Raw genomic sequence first — 21,616 nt, forward strand, 5'->3', positions numbered from 1 at the left:
CTGGCTGCTCCACTTCCCATCCAGCTCCCTGCTTGTGGCCTGGGAAAGCAGTTGAGGATGCCTTGGATTTCTGCACCCGTGTGAGAGACCTGGAGGAAGTTCCGGCTCCTGGCTCCTAGCTCCAGATTGATACAGCACCGGCCGTTGTGCTCAGTTGGAGAGTGGATCATCGGATGAAAGATCTTCCTCTCTGTCTCTCCTCCTCTCTGTGTATCTGACTTTGTAATAAAAATAAGCAAATTTTTATTAAAAAATGATGGGATGTTCTAGGATGGACATGAAGCTCCATGAATCTTCTGGAAGCTAATGGATCATGTCCCTGTGACCTGAGACCTTTTCCTTAAAGCTGCTCTAGAAACACAAAGCCTCTCCTCTGCGTGGGGCCACATACAGGAAACCTTGTCTAGCATCTTATAGGTAGTGAGCCTCCCATCTCCGGGGGCATGTAAGCCTTGGGTGGGCTGCCTGTTCCGGGCAGCTCTCAGGCCCAGCCTTGACCGGGGCCACTGCAGGGACCTTGATAGGCCAGCTGGCTTGTGGCGTGGCTGGCATGCACGCTTCTGTACTCCCAGGCACACCGACCCCTGCGGGGGTGTCTCCCCCTGCCTGGGCTGAGCGAGGGAGTGTTTGGCTTAAGTGTCACCAAGGAAGGGCGTCCTGACACGGGCCATTTCACGGTGCTTTTATCACGGCTGGCGGGCGGGCGGGCGCCTGGCCCGGCACACAAAAGCCATGCTAAGCACTGCACGCCCACATTCTCTGCGTGGGTGCCTCCTCCTTTCCTACAAACTTCAAAAGTCTCAATCCTATTATGGCAGGGGCGGGGAAACAGCCCCGTGGGAGCCAGGCCGGGCAGGGGCCCTGGGGAGCATCCCGAGGCAGGCCAGGTTCCAGTGGCATTCTGGAGCTGGGGAGGTTGGCGTGGGGGGGGGGGGACCGTAATAACCAACCCCACCTGCCCCCACAGACAGCTGGAAACCAGGCATGGGAGTGTCAGAGCTGCCCGCGTGGGTCTGTCCACTGCAGGTGGGCGGTGGTGGAAGCAGTGCCACAAGGATCCCCATGTTCACCATAGGTATACCCCATGTTCACTACATGGGATACCCCTTGTGTTCCAGGGAGCTCAGACTGAGCCCTGCCATGGCAGGCCAGCCACTCTGTCCTTTATCCCGGGCAGACCCCAGTCTCCAGTGCTGCCCGGCAGCACCAGGCTGATGAAGCCCTCCATGGCTCCCCAGCACCCACTGCTTCGGGCCCCGCCTCCCAGCACCCCGGGGATGTGCAGGGCTGCTGTGTCCTAGTCCTGTGCTGTCTGGCAAGCTCAGAGAGTGCTCAGTGCGTCTCCCCACACCCCTAACTCAGCTCGGCTCCCAGGGCCCAGGGAATTCAACCAGGTGGGGTCCAGATCCCCCTGCCCAGCCCTGCCCAGCTCTGCCTTCACATGGATGGCCTGTGGCACCAGCCTCAGTTTCCCTGATGTGTTGGGACTCTGCCCTCGCAGACTGTTGGGCCGTGGGCCTCCCCGAGCACGGCCAGCTCTTGTTGCCGTCCAGTGCCAGCTCAGGAGCCGACCCTGCCCGTGCTCTCTCCACTGGCCACCTCACTCCATCTAGTGGCAGTCACGGCCCAGAGCCCCAGGGGCCCAGGGAGGCCCAGGAGGGTCAGGAGGCAATGATGGGGGGAGGCAGGCACATAGCTGTGCCTGGGGGGCAGCAAGCTGTCTCCCACCACCTCCCATCACAGGAGACCGAGGCACACAGAGGCCACGCAAAGGGGGAAGGGTACTTTGCCATTCTCACCCCGGGAACAACATAGGGGCTGGAGTTGGGGGCTGGGGGATCAGGCCACAGGAAGGGGCCGGGGGTGGGGGTCAGGTTGTAGGTAGGCAAGCAGAAGGGCCTGCTCCTCACCACTCCTCTGCTGGACGCAGCTCTGGGACCTGGTCAGTTTCTTGCTCTGAGACATGGCCTTCCTTGGGGGGGCAAGAGGCAGCAGCGGCAGGGCAACACGGAGCAACCCATCGCCAGAGTATGTTCCCTGTGCCCCTCTCCACACACCCCTCCCCCATCAGACGCTCCCCACCCCCCACTAGGCTTGTCTTTCCCCTACCCATCCTCTCTGCTCCATCCTTCCCTGCCATTTCCCTGGCTGGCTCTTGGATACAAACAGGGAAACCAAGGCAGGACGGTTGTGGGGGGAGAGGTGGGGTGCAGGGCGGTCATGGCCTCCGAGGACCTGGTGGGGCAGGCTGCGGAAGGTGTCGGCCCCCCGAGCGGCGCCAGGCTGCAGAGGCCAAATTGAAATGGATCGTGGGGAACAGCTCGGCAGGGTGGAACAGACACAAGGCCGCGGGGGAGCTCCGGGCAAGCCGAGCGTGCCAGAGCATCCCAGCCAGCAGGCAAGAGCCGTATCGCCCGCAGTGGAAGCTTCCGGGTCACTGCAGAGTTAGAAGGCAAGGGGCTGTGAGCAGAAGTGGGGGCACTGGCCCCCCACATTCATCACTCAGGAACACCCTCACATGCCAGTCCCCACTGGCCGTTGCATCTTTGCACCTTCCTGCAGGCATCCAGGCCAGGGAAAGCCTGCCAGACTGCAGGCTGCTTGCCCCAAGTCAGGGCCAGAGTCAGGCTGCTGTCCTGGCCAGCCCAAGCTGCAGCAATTAAGCAACTGCTATATACCCATCCTTGGGCTCAGCCTGAGCCAAGTGGCACTGTGTCTTCCTGCTGCTGCCCCCTTGTCCACTGGTGGCTGCCTAGGGGGTTCATTCAGGGACTTCCTCCAAGGCCAGGGCAAAGCGAGGCCCCTGGGAGCCCCCCAGATTGAGAACAGTCATCAGAATGGAAGCCCTACGCCCAGATCTCAGATCCTGAGACCACAATGCCGGTGTGTGGACACGGATACCATACTGGGCAGCCTTACTTCGCCGCAACCTCACGCTGTGGCTCAGAGGGGCAGACACCAGGCCATGTCCTGTAGCACACAGGCTGAAGGGCCAGGCCTCATGTCTGTCCTTCACACCCCAGGTCCCCCAGGCCACCCCAAGGGCTGGACATAGGCACGTGGCCATGGGGCAGCCAGGTTCCCCCAAAGCCCTAGTGACCCTGACCCGGAAGCCCCCCTTGGCGCCCGGAGCGGGGGTCGCGCCCCAGCCCAGCTCATGGGGGCCTTCTCCAGTGAGAACCTCCATCCCAGGATTAGGGGGCCAGGGTCAGGGGTCAACAGCATTTTCCTCGCCTCCATTCAGATTGGGAGCCGATCCGTTCTCCCTGCCAGCTCAGATTTCCTGGACAAAGGCTTGGGGCCAGGACCAGGCTGGGGAGGTGGGGGACGGCCTGGCACCCCTGGGAAAGAAAGCTCGGGCAGCTTTAGGAGACGCTGGGCCCCTTGGAGAGGCCCCTGCCCATGCAGCCTCTGGCCCGGCTCGCACACAGCCCTGGGAAGGCAGGACAGACAAGCCGATGTCACAGACCGGGGAACTGAGGTCCCATGGTCCCAGGACCCTGGGACAGCAGCCACCTGGCCAGGAAATACCATATGACTTCAGCCGAAGGTGTGGGGGGGGGGACAGGGTGGCAGGGTCCCTCAGAGAGTTGGGGCAGGGGTCCAGGAGGCAGCAGCTTCCAAGACGGCAGGCGGGTTAGGGGGGTGGACAAAGGCGGGAGAGCCTGGGCCCATAGGGGCGCGTTCCGCTCGTCAGCGTTGGTTCCACATGAGTCCACCTTGGACAGGCTGGAATAACCCCTCCCGTGGCCACTGCTGGGCCGTGACGACTTGAAGGCGGCCCAGCGGGCCTGACTGACGGCCGAGCAGGGGGCTCCCCGCCCCCAAACACTCCCCACCATCAGACCCCTCCACCCCGACCTACCCAGAGCTGGGAACAGCATCGAGCCAGAGGCTGACTCACACACCGCAGCACTGAATCACACAGCCAGCCAGCCTGCCCGGACCCTCCCAGCCGCCCCCAACCCCTGGCCCGCCAACCTCATTCACCTCATTGCCTCAGCGCCTGGGCGCCAGGTGTGTGCACACAGATGGCCGTGCCTGGAGGAAGGCCACCCCTGCAGTGGCTGGTTGCCACGGGCCTCGGTTTCCCAGGGTGACAGGGTGGGGGGGTGCGGACACAGGCAGCGCCTGAACTTCAGCAGGTGGGTTGAGGTCCTGGAAGGCAGGTCCACCCTGGCCTGCAGTGTTCTGCAGTGCAGAGCATGCTGGGAAGGGAGACAGGTCCTCACAGCCTTGGGCCCCCACCACCACCTGTGGGGCCTCCCCACTCCAGCAGCCTAGAGCATCCCCCCAGCTAGCTGCCCCCTGTCCAGCAAATGCCCTGTAAGTTTCCCACCAGACCCCACCACCTCTGTGCACCCTGTAGCCTCAAGATATTTCGGGGTGGCTTACAAGAGTGCCATGGCATTGCATATTATGCCTCCATCTGCAGCACCAACGTCCCATAGGGGCGCTGGTTTGAGTCCTGGCTGCTCTACTTTCCCATCCAGCTCCCTGTTCACGGCCTAGGAAAGCAGCAGGCTTTCTCCCATGTGGTTCTGCATCCACATGGGAGACCTGGAAGAGGTTCCTGGCTCCTGGCTTTGGCCCAGATGCAGCCGCCGTTAGGAAAGTGAACCAGCAGATGGAAGCTATCTCTCTGTCTCTCCTCTCTGTTTTTCAAATAAAAATAAATACACCTTAGAAAAAATAATCAGAGGGCCCGAATAGTGGCAGAGGTGCAGGATGGGCTGTAGTGACCGTGGCTGGGCCAGGCCCTGTCTCCTGCCTCCACAGCCACATGCAGGGCAGGTGCCCCTCGACCCCTGGTGCTTCTGCAAGGGGCTCCAAGCCCAGCTGATCCTCAGTTTTGCCAGGCATAAAGTGGGTGCTGGCTTTTGCAGATGCAATGTCCCGGTGCCCTAGCCTCCCCCCACCCACTCCGGGGGCCCTCCAGGACCTCCCCTCCGCCCGCCCTAATCCTGCAGCCGCCTGCACCTCGGTTTCCCCTCCCAGCAGCCTAAGCCGGTTTTACATACATTTAGAGGCTTTTCATAATAGATTTACTGAGCCCAGAACGGCCCTGGCCAGACGATTAGCTGCTCAGTAATTGAAAACGCTCTCTCCCCGTGCGCCCCCCACCCCAGCTGGGCTCCAGGCAGAGGGCGGGGACTCTTGGGGCTCTAGGGGGGGCACCTCTGCGTTGGCACAAAGGATGCTAACCCCCGGGGGACTCGAGGGGCCGACTCTCTGGGTCTGTGGCTGCCGCTCTTACCCCCACCACCTCCGCCCCAGGAGAAGGAAAAGAGCTTTCCAGGTCCTTCCAACTTGACAATTTAGGATCCGGGTCCTGCACCCCAAACACTCTCTAGCCACCCCCTTCCCCACCCCTGGGGCCCAATGGATAGGAAATGAACAGGAAATGAGGGGTGTCCCCCCTTCAGCCTTCTATGCCAGCTCCCCAACCGGGCAACTTAATTCTGCCTGTCACCTGGATATGGGCCCGGTTATTTATCTGGTGTATATATGTATTTTAATTGAGAGACCTGCCAAGCCAGCCCAGCGCTCCTCCCGCCCCCCAAGGGCTGAGCCTGGCAATGAGGCCAGTGCCTCCAGCTGTGCTCTGTGGGCGACAAGAAGCCCTTGTGGGGTGTTCCACGCCGACCACATTGTCTATCAGCAAGCACCCAAGGAGAACCAGGGACCCCACAGCAGGTGTGTGGAGACCACCCCCTTAGGCTGCCCTGCTGGGCTCTTCCTTTCCTGAAGGGAGTAGGGTAAGTTCCCAAGTTCCCAGGTCTCAGTCTGGCCCATAGGGAGAGATCGGGGTGTGAACCCACAGGCGGATGACCGTGTGTGTGTGTGTGTGTGTGTGTTCATGTGCCTTTCACCAGTACGCTTCTAAAAATGAAGGAAAAAAAAAAAAAGCCACCTTCCCAGGCCCTAAACACCCCCATCCCATTTTCCAGGTGAGTCAGCTGAGGACCCAAGATTAATGGGGAGCTCATGCCTGCTGCCTGATGGAGACGGTATCTCCCCCCACAACTAGCCATGATAGCTGACCTCTGCGTGCCTCAGGGGGGTTCCAGCGCAGCCGGGGGACAGTCAGGGGTGAGCGGGGTCACGGTGATCTGTCCCCATTGACTCTGTGGTGGGGCGGGGTGGGGAAAGGGAGTAAGACCCCCAAGCAGCTTCCTGGAGCACCTGCAGGTGCCAGTCAGTGCCCTGGGCATGCAGGATAGACACCACCCTATGACCTTCCACCCTCATGGTGTCACTGCCCCGCCCTCCCCCGGCCGCACCCCCCACAGACACAGAAGGGAGACCCCCACCATCTTGCTCTATTCCAGCTTCCATTCTATAAAATGGGTCAACTGAGACCCCAGGCGCGAGTATGGAGACTGTGGTGGAGGCACAGCAGTGAGGACCCCAGAGCAGGGTAGGGGGGACCCAGGGGATGCACCCCTAGTTGGGGCAGAGAACTGTGTGGGGCCTGGGCCCTGCAGGCACTGAGGGGCCTTGGCAGGGTGTGAAGGAAGGGGTGGTGTGGGGACATGAGGCAAAGAGGGTAGGTGGGGCAGGGCATGGAGAGCATGTGACCTGGGAGTGGTGAGGGGCAGGCATAGTGTGGCATGTGGTAAGGGGCAGGCGTGCTAAAGGAGGGTGTGGCGAGGGGGCAGACAATCCCAGGCCCCCTCCCCTTCAGCTGTGAAGATACTGGATGAGGGGACAGCAGCGTCCCCACCCCCTGGACCAGGACCAAAGGTGGGGGTGTGCCTCAGCCAGGAGCTTCCGGTGGGGAAGGGACCCGCGGGCAGCCTCAGACTGGTCCCTGAACTAGATAATGTTGCAAGAGGCAGCGCAGGTGAGAGGTAACCCCGGGCTCCTTGCTGATCCTCAGAACCCCAAACCCAGAGTCCAGCTTCCTCTGTACGGATGGTGAACAAATCCTGAGTGGCCCCAGGACGGCGGTCCACACCTTTGTCCTGGCTGGCCCTGCTCCCAGCTGTCCCCACACATGGGGTGTGCCTGAGCTGACAGCCCTGTGGCCCACAGGAGAGCAAAAGAAAGACAGCCAAGCCTAGGAGGGCAGGGTGAGGGGCTGCCCTTCCGTGTGAGCCCCTGGGGTTCTGGCAGGTGCCCAAGTCCCTGGGGGATTCTCTTCCACCATGCAGCAAGGGACACCCTGAGCTGGCAGAGGAAGGGGCGGTGGCCCAGCGCTGGGAGATGGGGGACAGACAGCCCTGACCTGTGCAGCGGAAGGAGGGAGCCACCACTGCTGGGCTCCCCTGCTCGAGGTGGGCAGCGAGGCGGCAGTGGTGGGCAGCGAGGCGGCAGTAACGGGCCACGGGGGAGCAATAGCTTCCCTGTGCAAACCCTGGGCTGGAGACAGCTCACACGGGACTAGCATCCCGAAGACACCCCTGGCGGGCCTGGCTGAGGCTGAGGGCAAGGGGTTGCTGTGTCAAGGGCCCCCCTGCACCCCCACAGGACACGCTGGTCACCAAGGAAGCGGTCAGTGAGGACCCCAGGTCGAGAATGTGGCAGATGGCAGCAAGTTCCAGGATGCTGGTTGCAGTCAGAGCCAAGACAGACCCAGCCCCACCTTCTGGGGACTCCCAGTCCAGGATTCGGGGACCCTGCAGCTTGACCAGGGAGGTACCTAGAGCAAGAGAGGGGCAATGGTGGTGGGGCGGGGGGAGAGGGACAGGGTCGTGCCATTTGTATTAATGTCTCAAAACTAAGGTGCAAACAGCCCAGACGGACACGGGGCATTGCTCAGCAGGGACTGGGGGTGTGGAGGGAAGCACTGTACGCACATAAGGCCACATGGTGTGGGGCTTGGGCAATCAGAAAGTCCCAGACCAGGCCACTCCAGAGACGGGGGCAGGGGACACACAGCCACCACGGACCCCCCTTTTGGGTTAGGATGCCTTTCCGGAAGTACAAGGTGGAAAGCAGGCAGACCCAGGGCATGGTGCTGGGAGGCCTGGTGTGCCTCAGCTGGCTGCACACTCCAGCTACGGGCCCTGCCATGGCCAGGGCAGCAGCCCACGCTGGCAGCCTCGGGGTCCTCATCTAGAGAGAGTCATTGGAGGGGGGGGTGATCCCCAGGCCTGCCCAGCAGTGCTCGGCATGACGGGCTGGCAGCAGGGAGGCGGGCGGGTGGACGCACACAGCCGCCTTTGTGCCGCTCCCAGGCCTCATTAGAAAGCAGCCCAGAGCTGCGGAGTTAATTGGCCGAGAGTGTCCGTCCCGGCTGGCGTGGCAGTCACCGGAGGTGAGGAAGGGGTGGGGGTGGAAGGCAGCCACGAGCCTGCAGGGACCCCCGTTTCCTTAGCCGACCGACCTACCTTGCACCTGGGGCTTGCTTGGATGGCTGGGACCACAGCACCGTTTGCAAAACGACAAAGGGATAAATGGGGCCAACCAGAGAAACTGTTTCATAGCCAGGGAGGTAGTCCAGAATCTGACCGGCTACTAAGAGGATGGTCAGGGGGCCTGAGGGTCCCTCTTCCCAGCCCCCAAGCACGGAGGAGAGGCCGGCCAGGCCTGGCTCGTGTACGGGAGGGGCACGTGTCAGCCACTGCTGTGTGCCCGGTGACCCGTGCCAACATGCCTGGCCCTGTCCCCTCTACAGCCCAGCCCCGTCCCTCCACAGCCCGCACGCAGACAGACACACAGCACTGCAATTTTTGTTCTTTTATTATAAAAAATACAGAGTCCAAAGTTGATTGGGGACAGGGGCGAGAGGCAGGGGGGCTGGCGGCCAGCTCCAGGCGTGGTGCCCCCGTCCCTGTGCCTACGCGGCAGTGGCCGTGCACGATATATATTTATATAGAATATATAGAAAACACAGGAAAGGCGGGTAGAAACGGGCTGCGTAGAAACGTGAGCTCCCCTCCACCAGGGGCCGGGGGAGGCTCCCGGCTCATCCACTTAGTCCTGGCGTGTCCGGTGGCAGAGGCGAGGGGAGGGGGCTCTGACAGACGGAACGTGTTTTATTGCCAAGTGTAGCATCTATTCTAAAAAGTCCACCTACCCCCTCCCCTACCCGCCCAAAGGAAAGACCCCACGGTGGGCCGAGGGGGAAGACATAACCACAGGAGATATTTGCTGGTTCTATTTACAGAGGGGAGGGCGCGGGACAGGATGGCTTGTCGGCGTCAGCGCCCCCAGGTCCTGGGAGGTCACCCCAGGGTGGAGCAGGGACTGACTCACCACTCACCATTGGCTCAGATTGGCCTGTCCCCCTCCCCCCCAACAGCACCTAAGTGGAGCAGCCAGTCCCAGTGTCCCCTCCCCCCGACCTCTCCCAAGCCCTGGGAGACAGCGGGGAATAAATTAAATTAAAAACCTTGAAAGAAAAATACAGTAAAAAATAAAATAAAATAAAACCGTCGCGGGGGCTCTGGGGTGTCCATTGCCCCTGGGAGATGGCTGGACCAGGGACTGCATTTCCCTGCAGCCAAGTCCTGATGGGCATGGCAGCACCAGTCCGGAGAGGCGGAGCGTATTTGGTCTTGGAGGCGCGGGAGCCGCGGCTGGGGGCGGGCATCCTTCGGGGCCAGCACTAGGAGCCCAGCAGGGTCCACAGCATGGGGACAGTGCTGAGGAGGAGGCGGCAGCTGGTCAGCCTGCTGCAGGAGCTGTTGCTGGTGAACATGGGCTCGGCCGCTTCGTACAGGGTCTCATCTGGGGGCAGACAGCGGGTAGGTGGTTAGTGGGCACCCCGGTCACTCACTCGCTCTCTCTCCGGCTCCATCTGCACCACCACGACCATCCCAGGAGAGGGTCCCAGGGCTCTGTGTGTTTCAGTCAGGCTGAGCTGGCCCTTTGAGGGCCTTCCCCCCCATTTTCTAGGGAGCTGGGGGGTGGTAGCAGAGGGGCGTGACCTCCCTCCATCTTTATTATTAGGGAGTTGTGACACTTACCGATGGGTAACATGGGGCTTGGGGAACTGCTAAGATGGGGCTGGGATCAGACCCAAAGACAGTGCCCCAGGCTGAGGACCCAAGGGTGGGGTCCTGAGTGCTGCCAGGCCTCAGGGACACTTACTGGTTGGCCGCACGTAGACCTTCAGCCGCAGGCAAGGCCGGTCCACCGCATTGGGGGGTGTGGCAGCTGATGGAAGGAGTGGGTGAGGGTTAGCAGGCAGGCGCCGTGGGTCCCGTGGGTCTCCTAAGGACCGCCCTCTGCCATGCAGAGCCCACATCCCAGCCCTGACCCCTAAGACTTAGGTGGTGAGGGGGTCTGTTTCACTGGTCCCATGCCCCATGACTGGGCCCCAGGTCACTCTGTTCCTACATGGGGGCGGGCAGGGGGTGCATGGCCCAAGGAGAGGTGTTGGAAAAAGGGTTCTGTTTTCCCCACTGCCCCCAGGAGAGGGGACATACACAGGGTCACCCACGCCCATCCTTGTGTCTCCACCTCCAGCCACCTCGGGGGTGGAGGGCGAGGGGGCCCGCCAGTGCCAGGGCTCAGAGCTAGCAGGTGTGGGGGACATGGCCACCGCTGGCTGGAAGACGAAGATGAAAAACCCGTAATAAAAACAGCATTGGCCACAGATAGGACGAGCGATTACAGTAATTATCTTTATGACACTCCCGTCTCGGAGAGAAAAAATGCCATTTTTCTAATATTACGAGGACTTCATTTATATACCTTCTCTCTCCTCCCCCACCCACTTCTTCTTCCTTGAATTGAAAGGAACAGTAACAATCGCATGGTGGCCTGGTGGACTTTAAGGAGGCCCAGCGGCAGCTGGAGCGGGGGCTGCCTCCGGGGGGTTGGGACACGGGGTGAGCTCAGGCAGGACCCCGGAGCTGACCGACGGCCCCGGCCACACTGCAGCCCAGACCCACTCTCTGGGTTCCCCTCCTGCTGCTGGCACCTGCCTCCCGGCGGCGGGGTGGGGACCCGGACCTCCCTGGTATCTCCCCAACCAGGGGTTCTACCATGTTGCTCTCCTGCGTGGAGTTGCTTGCGTCTGATCTCAAAGACACCGGGGAGCTGTTTGAGGTTCCCCAGACGTCCTCCGTCCAGAGCAGGCCAAGTGAGGAGCCAAGGCCAGAGCTGTGTGTATGTGCCTTGCACACGCTGGGATACCATATGGCTGCTGGTTCGAATCCCTGCAGCCCTGCTTCCCACCCAGCTCCCTGCCTTTGGCCTGGGAAAGCAGTTGAGGATGGCCCAAAGCACGGGAGACCCGGAAAAACCTCCTGGCTCCTAGCTTCAGATTGGCCCAGCTCCAGCCGCTGTGGTCACTTTAGGGAGTGAGCCAGTGGACGGAAGATCTTTCTGTCTTTATTCCTCTCTCTGTAAATCTGACTTTCCAACACAAGTAAATAAATCTGTAATACTGCTCGTACGCGTACAAGCGTCCACCCACACTCACAGATGTAGTAGTATTCGTGGCCGGGCCGGAACTCGAATCCCAGGGAGAAGGGGGTGAAGAGCTGAAACTTCTCGGAGAACTTGAGCGGGCCCCCGGGCGCCGCAGGCCGGTTGCACTCCCAGCGCTTGAAGCCGCGCTGCCGGTGGTCACACGAGGCGTGGCCCTCGCCGTTGACCATGTACAGGATATAGTGCTCCATGCGCTCGGCCGGCGGCAGCGGCGCCCCATAATGCGGGCAGTAAATGTCCAGATAGTCGTTAATGCTAACCTCCACCGTGTAGCCGCCGCCATCGCCCGCCGCACCCACGTGGAACCTGCCGGAAGGCACAGTGGTTAGCCCAGCACGGACGGTCAAGTCGCAAGGAGGGATGGGGCCAGCAGACAGCAGGGTGTGTGGGCTGGGTGTCCAGGTCCAGAGAGTCCCACCCTACCCCAGCCTCAATTCTCCCAGAGGAGACAGGGTGTGCGCCCCCTACCCAGCTCCAGGTGCTGGGGACGCCTGGTCCATATGATGCCTTTCCACCAAGGCCCCAGAACCTCAGCTGCCCCCCATCTCCCAAGTCCCCAAGACCTGCCAGCTGCACCCTAACCTATAAGCCCCCAGGACCTGCCAGCTGCACCCTAACCTATAAGCCCCCAGGACCTGCCAGCTGCACCCTAACCTATAAGCCCCCAGGACCTGCCAGCTGCACCCTAACCTATAAGCCCCCAGGACCTGCCAGCTGCACTCTAACCTATAAGCCCCCAGGACCTGCCAGCTGCACCCTCGCTAGCCTCTGAGCCCCCAGGACCTGCCAGCTGCACCCTCGCCAGCCTCTGAGCCCCCAGGACTTGCCAGTTGCACCCCAACCTGAGCCCCCAGGACCTTCCAGCTGTCCCCCCAGCCTCTGCTCACCCGCCTACCCCACTCTGCGAGGTCTCCCAGCCTTTGAGTCCGTCCTCCAGGGAGCCCCCTGACCCCGCCTCACCTTGGAGGATGGAGGTCAGAGGAGGGTTGGGCCGAGGCTGCGCTCCCGTCACCGCCTCGGGCTACAGCGTAGGAGCCCGCTCAGATCTGCCTGCCGTGGTCCCCCGGGTCCCTGTCATGTAAACGCCGCCCCGGCCGAGAGGGGCACAGGGGGGGCCTGACAGGGGCTGATTAGCACTTCAAAGGCCCGTGCACAGCAGAGCACGGGGCTCCTCTCCCCCCCACCTCACCCCGCAGAGGCTGGGGAAACTGAGGCGCCACAAGGGCAGGGGCTGCAGCGGCTGCGGGAGGGAGCCCCGTGTGAGGTGCCCTGTGGAGGATCCCTGGCTCCCATACCTACTCACTGGTGCCTCAGTTTACCCCCTCGGTTCCTAGGAAATGCAGCAACACCAGGGTTCCCAAAGCCTGGGCGAGGATTTGCCTGGTCCCCCGAACTCAGGTGCGGTGACCCCCACCCCAGCCTCAGTCCAGCCTCGGCCAGCAGGCACAGGCTGGATGCCAGCCCCATGTCAGGAGTCTCACCTCCACCCTCCTCTCCTGCCCCTGCCGGTCCTTCTCAGTCCAGCAGCCCCTCAAAGAGCCGGGGGCACAGACATGGGACTGAAGAACCATGCACTACCCCACGGGTGTCCTGAGTGCCAGCTGGAACCCTTCACTGTCCCCCCCACTGCCCCATTGGCTGCCCTGTCTCCCCTCAATGCCTGTGTGTGTCTGACTGACCCCTGCCATGCCGTACAAGAGACCCACGCAGGCACCGTGGACCTGACTGCCCAGAATCTGGTACTCAGTATTCTGGATGCCTACCCAACCCTGGCCCTCTAGGTGTCCCCTCATTGCTGAGAGAGAACCACACACCGCTCCCCACAGCCACCCAGCTCACTCCCTCCAGCCGCATCGGCACCCCACACCAGCCTTTCCCTACTGTCTCAGCCACACATCGGCACTCCCACACATCGGCACCCCACACCAACCTTCCCCCCACTGTCTCAGTCGCACTGGTACTCTATCCACTGGCACCCTACATACCAGCACCTCCACAATCCAGCACCCCCGCATACTGGCACCCCCACACACTGGCACCCTCATCTGCCCTCACCCCAGGGCCTTTGCACTGGTTGCCCAGCCTTCCCCCAACCCTGGCAGCTTGGGGGGCCTTGGCCACAGAGGACCCCTCGTCCCCTCCGCCCTTGCCCGTGGCCAGCACAGACCCTGCCCACAGCGGCTGCTCTGTGACTGCTGCATTGAAGCGGCCAAGGACTCAAGGATTCTGAAGCTGGACCAGCGACGTGGGGGACGAGGCCAGAGCAGGCTCGGGCTGTCCACAGCAGCCCTCTCACCCAGGCTGCTTGGGCATCCTTCGCCCCCTTGTGTGTGTTGGGTGGGGGTGAAGGCGGCATCCGCTGTAGGATTGACCAAGCCCAGGAATGAGAGTGTGGGCAGAGCACAGGCGCTCACCATGGGGTGAAGGGCTGACTTGGAGTCCTTCTGCAGACAGAGGGGCTGTCTGTCCACCCCCCAGCCCCGGCTCCTTCCAGCCGCAACCAGTGGCCCACCGCCTCACCCTCCTGCCAGGTGCCAACACCCGTACTCCCTGGTACCCCTGAGCCCACCCATAGCTCCCACAGCGGGATGACTGTTAAGCCTCTGGGTGCTGACAGCCAGGCAGGAATCAGGAACCCAGCCAGAACAGCAGTTCTCCGTCTGCCATCCCACGGAGGCCTCCGAGAACCCCCACTGCCCCCGCCTTCCAGAGACACCGAGATCTTCATTGGCCAGACGGTTGGAGAAAAATGGGGGTCTCAGAAGATGTGAGCTGGCCACAGGGGCCTTGTGGGAACAAGAGGGGAAGCTGAGGCAGGGTCCCAGAGAGGCAGGAGGAGCCAGGATAGGGAGCTGGGTGGGGCGGACAATGGGGCGGGAGCCGCAGGCAGTGGGGATCAGGCCCCTCTGGTTTGCTTGGTCTGACACCTCACTTGTGCCCAGTTTCCAGGTTAATCACTCCTGGGGTGGGGCTCAGTTGTGTGTCTGCAAACTAGGGACCCCTGGCCTGTGGGTGGGCAGGCGAGAGGTCCACAGTCCTCATGCTGGGAACACAGTACCCAGAAACCGAGATCCACCCATGGATGCAATTTGGGGAGACTGAGACCCAGAACCCACACCACCCCATGCCAGCAGTGAACGGGGCGTGTAGGGTTTGAGCGCCTGGTCCAGGTCAGAAAAGGAACTGCTGGTCCCTGTGTCCTCGTGGTGGCTACCGCAATGGGGAGGAGAACGCAGGTGGCCTGGCCGCGTGGACGACACAATGGGGCTGCAGAAAAAAAACCCAAAAACAAGCACGCTGGAGACAAGGCTTGGTGGGTAGGGGTCAGCACCCTGGAGGGCACACACCTACCTGGCCAGGAGACAGTGCACACCCACCGAGGGCAACCCCCCAGCCCGGAGTGCACGGTCACCCAGGAACACAGCCGCCTTTGCCGGTGGCCGTAAGGGTTCCCACGGAACCTCGAGGCCCGGCCCCCTGCTGCCCTGGACCCAGGCTGGAGGCTTCACCCAGCCGGTGTCAAACAGGGACCTCCCAGTCTGTGCCCACGGAGGCGGCTGAGGCCCACGGCACCCCAGGACGAAGGCTGGTGGTGGGAGTTGGAGGCAGCTGCAGGGTTCTAGAGAGACCCCACGGCCGGCTGGCTTTGGGAGCCACACTGACCTCTGGATGCCCGCAGCTGCCCCAGTCCTCCCCCACCACCCCAAGTAGGGTCCCCGAGTCCACTGGGCCACACTGACGCCTGTCCTTGTCCACCGCGTGGCCTGCTGTCTGTCACCAGTGCGGCGCCAGCTGCAAGGTAGACAGCCACACCCCACATTTGTGAAGGAAGCACGGAGGAGGGTCCCGCTTGTTCCCGCACCCACACGTCTGAGCCCCAGGCCCCCGTTTTCCACCCCAAATGCCTCAGCCTCGTCTCCAAGCCCCCTACCCAACGCTGGGCTCACAGGTTCCTCCTAACACAGAAAAACCCTCATGCAACAAAATGCAGCATTGGTCCTGTAAAGCCGGGTGCCCCCAGGCTGGGGAGGGGGACCGGCCACCTCTGCCCCTGCCCACGTCCCTGTTCTCCTACTTAGGGGCTCGGGACGAGAGCTCAGCTACCAGCCACACCAGAGGGTCCTGAAGTCCCTGTGGTGGCCACAGCCCTGCAATAGCGGGTGGGGCTGCTTTGCCACCTCTAGCAATGTCCCCAGGGACGTGGGGCGTGGACATAGGGTGATCAGGGTGGGTGAGGGGGTACAGCTGGAGCTGCCCACGCACAATGCAGATACATGAGCCCAAGTGCCAGGACTGCAGGCATTCCATGTGCAAACAGGGCAGCCGTGTAGCCACACACGCGTGTGCACACACAGGCTTGAGCTGCAGCACCCCACACATAGACACCCACATGTGATGGACGACAGACCGGACCGCACAGCCACACTCTGCTGCCGGGGGTCACCCTGCAGCCCCTCACATGCACCGTGTGCCAGCTCGGCGCGACCCAGGCCAGGATGGCCAGCCAGACCCCAGGGCAGCTGGGGAGGTGGGGGTGAAGGCTTGCTCCCTCGGCGAATGCGCAGACAACGCCTTTCACGGCAGGAGCCGGGAATTTAAGAATTGACCCCTTACACACACACACACACACACGAGAATGCGTACATATACACGCGTAGACATGATACATGCTTACACACACACACACACACACACAGCTTCCGTGCGGCCGGCTGGCAGATAAGCAAGCAGCTACCTTTCCACCTTGAGGCTAGCCCGATGGGTCCCCACCCCATGGCTGGCGGTGCCACACCATCATGAAAAGGTCCATCCTGACCTCCAGCCCCTTCCCACAGCCTTCTGTGCGACGGCCCCCTAGGTTCGGGGTGCTCCCCTCTCTGGGCCCGACCCCGTCTTCCCACGCCGCCTCGGCCGCACACCTCAGGCCTGGGGACCCAGTGGGCACCTCTGCCAAGGCTGTCACAGGAGTGGGATGCCGCGGGACACAGGTTCTGGTCCAGCCAGCCCTGGATGTGGGCTCTCCCCAGGTTGCGAATACCCACATCTACAGCATCGTTCATGAGGCCTCATCTCCAGGTGGACTTGGCTTTTGGGCCCCCCTGCCCTGCAGCAGTGCATTGGGCACCATCACAGCCAAGAGGAAAGCAGAAGGGGGAAGGAAGGCACAGTCTATTCTAGCCCCCCAGGCCATCCCCGTGGTCAGGGAGCACTCGGAACAGGCAGGGAGGCGAGGTGCAGCAATAGGTGACCAAGCCAGCCCTGGGGGCCGGGGCGTCATCTTCATCCCCCAACAGGCAGGACTCCACTGGTCCGCCTGGGACGACCCCATGGCAGACAGGGGGGGCTAGTGGGTGACCCCCCTCCCAGGTCCCCTCTCTCCGTACCCGGCTTCTCGGCACTCAGCGTTTGCTAGAACAAAGGACCCAGGCAGGCTGGGGACAGCAGATTCAGGGCAGAAACCGAAAACTCGGCCCGGAAAGTGCTGCCCGCTGGGTTCGGCGCACGCACGGCTGGCGACAAGAGCCTTAATCAAATCCACATGTGATCAGTAACAGCAGTGGCAGCCAGCGGCACAGAGGACAGCTCCTTGGTGGCCCGGCCAGCCCTCTGAGGCCCCCCAGGGCCCCTGCCCTTGGCCCCAGGAAGCTGACCTCTCCGGTCAGGGTGCGAGGGAGGGGGTGTACCTGGACACTGTCCCCCCCACGTCCCCCCCGCGGTGAGACATTGGCCACCCTTGTCCCAGAGCCGGCCTCTGACACAGCCCATTATCAACTTCCAGGGACCGCAGGGCACGGCGGCTCCAGAGCGCTGCTGGGTTGGCCGGCACAGGAAGCAGCTGGGAAAGGAGACAGGGGGCCGGAGCCGGGAGACAGGGACTGGGGAGGCTGGTTCCATCCCTTAGGGGTCATGCTGAATGCTGGGAGAACTACAGATGCCGAAGAATGCAGGGTCCCCCCCCCCCAAACCCAGGGCGCCCCTTCCCCCTCCGGGTCTGCTCACAGCCTTTGGAAGCAGGAATGTCCTGGAGGGTCTTCCGCCTGCCAGTTACCTGCAAACTTTTCCTGGCCGGAATCACTGCGCCCCCGGCCCCCAAGCCACACTCAACTTGATGCCTAGAGTGGACTTGGTCAAAAACTCGTGGGCTATGCACCTAGCTCTGGAGCTGGGCACCTGGGCTGGGCATGGCGGGCTGGGCACCCGGCTGCCAGGGTCCACCCCAGCTCTGCTTCCTGCGTTGTGACCTTGAACCAGACCCTCATTCTCTCCCCCTGTCCCACCCCCCCGCCGCCTCGGTTACCCCATAAGCAACCAGAAAGGAAGAGGGTCCTGCCCCCGCCCCTGCAGCTCTGGGACTGGCCCCTAGCCCCAAGTGCTTGCGAGCACGAGCCCGGGACTCCCTAGCAGCCAACACCGAGATAAGACAGACGCTCCAACTTGCTCAAGTTCATTTGGGGAGCTGCCGGCCGGACGCACCTGGGCCTGAGCCCCGCGGGGCCAAGTCCCGGGAGATGCCCCAGCAACTCTAAAAGCTGGTTACGGGGTTTCCAGATGCGCCCTGCATCAGGGGGGGTCCCCCAAGCGAAGGACGACTTCAGAGGGAGCCAACAGGGTCCCCCTACGAACTCCGGGAGACGTGGGCGCTTCGGGGGATGCGGGCTGCGCATCTCCCAAGTCTGCGCGGCAGCGGGGCGGCACGCCGGGAGAAGCGCGGGTCCCCAACTCCGCGAGGCGCCAAACCCCGGGGTGGCGGGGATGCTCCCGTGGGGTAGGGATAGGGGTAGGGGTCGGGGGCGCGGGGCGCCTCACCTGGGGTTGCTGCGGTTCCAGTAGACAGCGTAGCGGTCCGAGTTGGCGCGGGCGGCGTCCTCGGCGCGCGCGCAGGGCGGCGGCGGCGGCAGCGGCAGCAGCAGCAGCAGCAGCGGCAGCAGCGGGCGCTGCGCGGGCGCCATGGCCCCGGTCCGGCCGCCGCCTGCCAGCCGTTTCCGCCTCCTCACCGCCGCCGCCGCCGAGCGGGGAGGACGCGGGGCGGGCGCGGGGCGGGCGCGGCGCGGCGCTTGGAGATCCCCCCCCTTCCCCGCCTCTCCAAAGCGCGCTCGACCTCGGGCGCCGAGAAGCCAGGCGGCGGCGGCGGCGGCGGGGAGGTGCCGGGCGCCGGAGGCGGCCCCGGGCACGGGAACCGGCCGCGCGCGGACGCTTGGAGCGCGGGCCGCCGCCGCACACACCGGGGAGGGGCCGGGGCTCCGGCCTTTGTCCCGCGCGAGCTCCGGGAGGGCCGCGGGCGCCCCCTCCCGCCGCGCCCGGGCCGCGCCGGGGCTGGGCTGGGGTCTCCCGCCCGCTCAGACACGGCGTGGGGAGGAGGGGACCCCCAACTCCGCAGGAGGAGGAGCCCCTTTCGCCTCCTGGACGGGAGGCCTTGTCGCCAGGGAGGGGGCATTGGAGGCTTTCATAACCGCCCCCTTCCCGCACCGTGTCCTCTGCCAAGCCCACCGTGACGGGAGGTGCAAGATGCACCCCCAGCTCCCTGGGGTCTCCACCCGCTCCCCCTATTGCTGCACACCCACACCCCACATCTGCGGGAGCCCTGTCCACTGCACCAGAAGGAAAAAGCTACAGGCTTGTGGGCGGCTGGCAGCTCAGCCCTCAGGGGCACACAGGCCCAGAACACCGGGACCTCTTGCATCTGACCCTGGCAGGCCACACACAGGAGTCTCTCCCAGTGGCTGGAACTGCAGCCTGGAGCACGCCCCCTGCTCTGCTTCTGCCCAAGCCAGGCTCTACTGCTGGGGTGCATGCTGTCACCAAGTGCTGGCTACCTCTGCCTGCCCGGGACAGTGAGTGTGTGTGTGTGTGTGTGTGTGTGTGTGTGGTGTTAGGGGACAGGGTAGTCCCCACTGTGAGGGTTCTGGAACCCCTTGGGGTATCCCTGAACCCAGTCAGTGCCACGAGATTGACCAAGGGACTTGTGCCCATGGACCCCTCTGTAGCTTGTGCCGGACGCCCCCTCCCCTACCGGCCCGCCACCCCATCTTTGCTCAGGCTGGGTCCTGTCTGGAAGCCATTGCCCGTCTCCTGTCCTGGCTTGTCTGCGGAGGCCTTGCCCCTAGGGATCGGGGTCTCAGAGCAAGGGGGTATGGGAACACTTTACATGGTGGGGGCAGGGTAGGAGTCAGCATATGGGGTCTGACTCCAGCCGAGTGTCCTGGGAGCTCCCTCCTCTGGCACCCAAGGCTGAGTGCACCCCAGCAGGCCATGCACCTGTGTGGCAGAGGCGTGGGGCCGCGTGGGCTCAGAGACCACCTTGCAAAGGCTCATTTGCATGCAGGGGCCACCGGAGTGAGCGGCGGCCGCGGCACCGCCGCCGAGCGGATTTGAGCAGAAGCTCTTCCTCTGTTCTCGTCTCACTCAAGGTCAGAGCCCGAGCAGGGACGGGAACAAAGGCGGCCGTCCCCCATTCAACCTCCCTGTGCCCGCCACTGGCCGCTCCGAGGGGCCTGGGAGAGATGGGGGCGGGCAAGTGACCTGGAGGTCTGGCCTCGGGTGATGCCACTCTGGGGGACCCCGGCTGGAGGGCTGGTGGGCGGCTGTGGGAGCTTGGGAAGCCCTACCTGCTCCTCAGCCGGATGCCCTGCCATTCAGGAGTCAGCCAGGGACATGGTCAGAGGTCAGGCTCACGTTGGGGACAAGGGTCATATAGGGTTAGGTGTCAACCCAGAACCCAGGCCCACACACACCCAGCACAGGGTCTGTGTCCCTTCCATGCAGGCGTACGATGCTGAGCTGGGGGCTCCAGCACTAAGAAGGGTCTTGGCTGGCGGAGGCCCACCCGTGGTGTCCCTGCATCTAGCACCACTTCCTGCCACAGGGCTGGGGTCAGCCTGCCAAAGTCGCGGTGCCGTGGAAGAGGCTAAGAGTATGTGGGGAGATATTGCCCATGACCAAATAAACTACCCGGAGCCACTGTCCACTCCAGAAGCCCAGCCTGGCCCCAGGGGGCACCTAGGGAGGAGGTCCTGGTGGCCAGAGGCTGCTCCCGTGTCCGCCCCAGCAGGGCAGATGATGCCCAACTGCCTCCTTCCAGCCCCCTCTGCCCTAGCATGCCTGCACAGCCCTGGGATAGCAGCTAGCTCGCTTCTGGAGCCCAGAAAACAGCGGCCACTCTCCTGCAGCCCCACGCACCCCACCACGGCCCATCACCTCCTTGCCTTGCCATGTGCCTTCAACTGCCCACCATGGACACAGCTTGGTGCCCTCATGGTGACCACCACCATCCAGGGGCCACCAGTGTCACCCCAATGCTAGGCAGAGTATTTAATGTCATTGTGTTACACTGATGTCACTGGATGGTCATTTGTGCTCCCTGTGCCATGTCACAGGATGTCGGTGTGGACGGCCACACGTGCCCCCTGCTGTGCTGTGTCACAGGATGCCAGCCTGGACAGCCACATGTGCCCCCTGCCATGCTGTGTCACAGATGGACCGTCACGTGTGCCGCCACAATCTGTGTCATGTCACACGATGTTGGCGTGGATGGGACCCCACACAGGAGCACACCCTCCCTGTGTGTAGCCACGTGGGACAGTGCTGTGGTAGCAGTGACAGATGGCTCAGACCACGTCCTGGGATCCCAGGAGGAGGTCGCGTGACCCCTGGCAGGGGCAGGGCACAGCCAGGCCTGGCCCCCGGGCCTAGGACATTGCTGTGGGTGTGGGCAGTGTCCCAAGTGGTGAGGCCGAGGGCAGGGGGAGTCCACACGTCACGTGGGGAGTCCACACGTCACGTGGTGAGTCCACGGGGACTGCAGCTCGTGCACTGTACAAACCTGAGTGCCCCTGTCCCAGGGGCGTACCCACAGAGCTGTCCTATGCTAGTGGGAACACACGGCCCACACAGGTATGCCAACATACACAGCACGCCTCACAGACCCACATACACACAAGCCCTCTACAGACTCACACAGACCCCAACACACACAGACCCTCACACACACACAGAGTCTGGCCAGGAAGCAGGGCCTTCCCTCTTGCCTCCAGAGCTCCCCGCTAATAGCGCATTAACCTTGGCAGGCGCTGCCAATGAGGCCGCCCGGCACCCGGCTCCCTGCCGGCGGCGGGCAGCGGTCTCTGCTGACCTCATTAGGGTAATTAACGGGGCCTTTGAAGCCAGCGTCGTGGCCGGGAGCTGTGGGAAGGCCTCGCGGGGCCCACTGAGGCCCGGACCAGGCACGCAG

The 21,616-nt window shown here is 63.2% G+C and overlaps 1 protein-coding gene across 1 annotated transcript; it reads right to left on the reverse strand.

Annotated features, from left to right (window-relative positions):
* Positions 1-9,556: 9,556 nt before the first annotated feature.
* On the reverse strand, positions 9,557-18,338 carry EFNA2 (ephrin A2). The gene is made up of 4 exons (XM_040990323.1): positions 18,196-18,338; positions 11,381-11,694; positions 10,042-10,107; positions 9,557-9,678 (listed from the first exon to the last, which is right to left on the reverse strand). Exons 1-4 carry the CDS (start codon positions 18,336-18,338, stop codon positions 9,557-9,559), a joined length of 645 nt encoding a protein of 214 aa, XP_040846257.1.
* Positions 18,339-21,616: the final 3,278 nt, after the last annotated feature.

This window comes from Ochotona curzoniae, unplaced genomic scaffold (assembly GCF_017591425.1).
Source record: "Ochotona curzoniae isolate NIBS_2020 unplaced genomic scaffold, NIBS_Ocur_1.0 contig_605, whole genome shotgun sequence".
NCBI classification, from domain to species: domain Eukaryota; kingdom Metazoa; phylum Chordata; class Mammalia; order Lagomorpha; family Ochotonidae; genus Ochotona; species Ochotona curzoniae.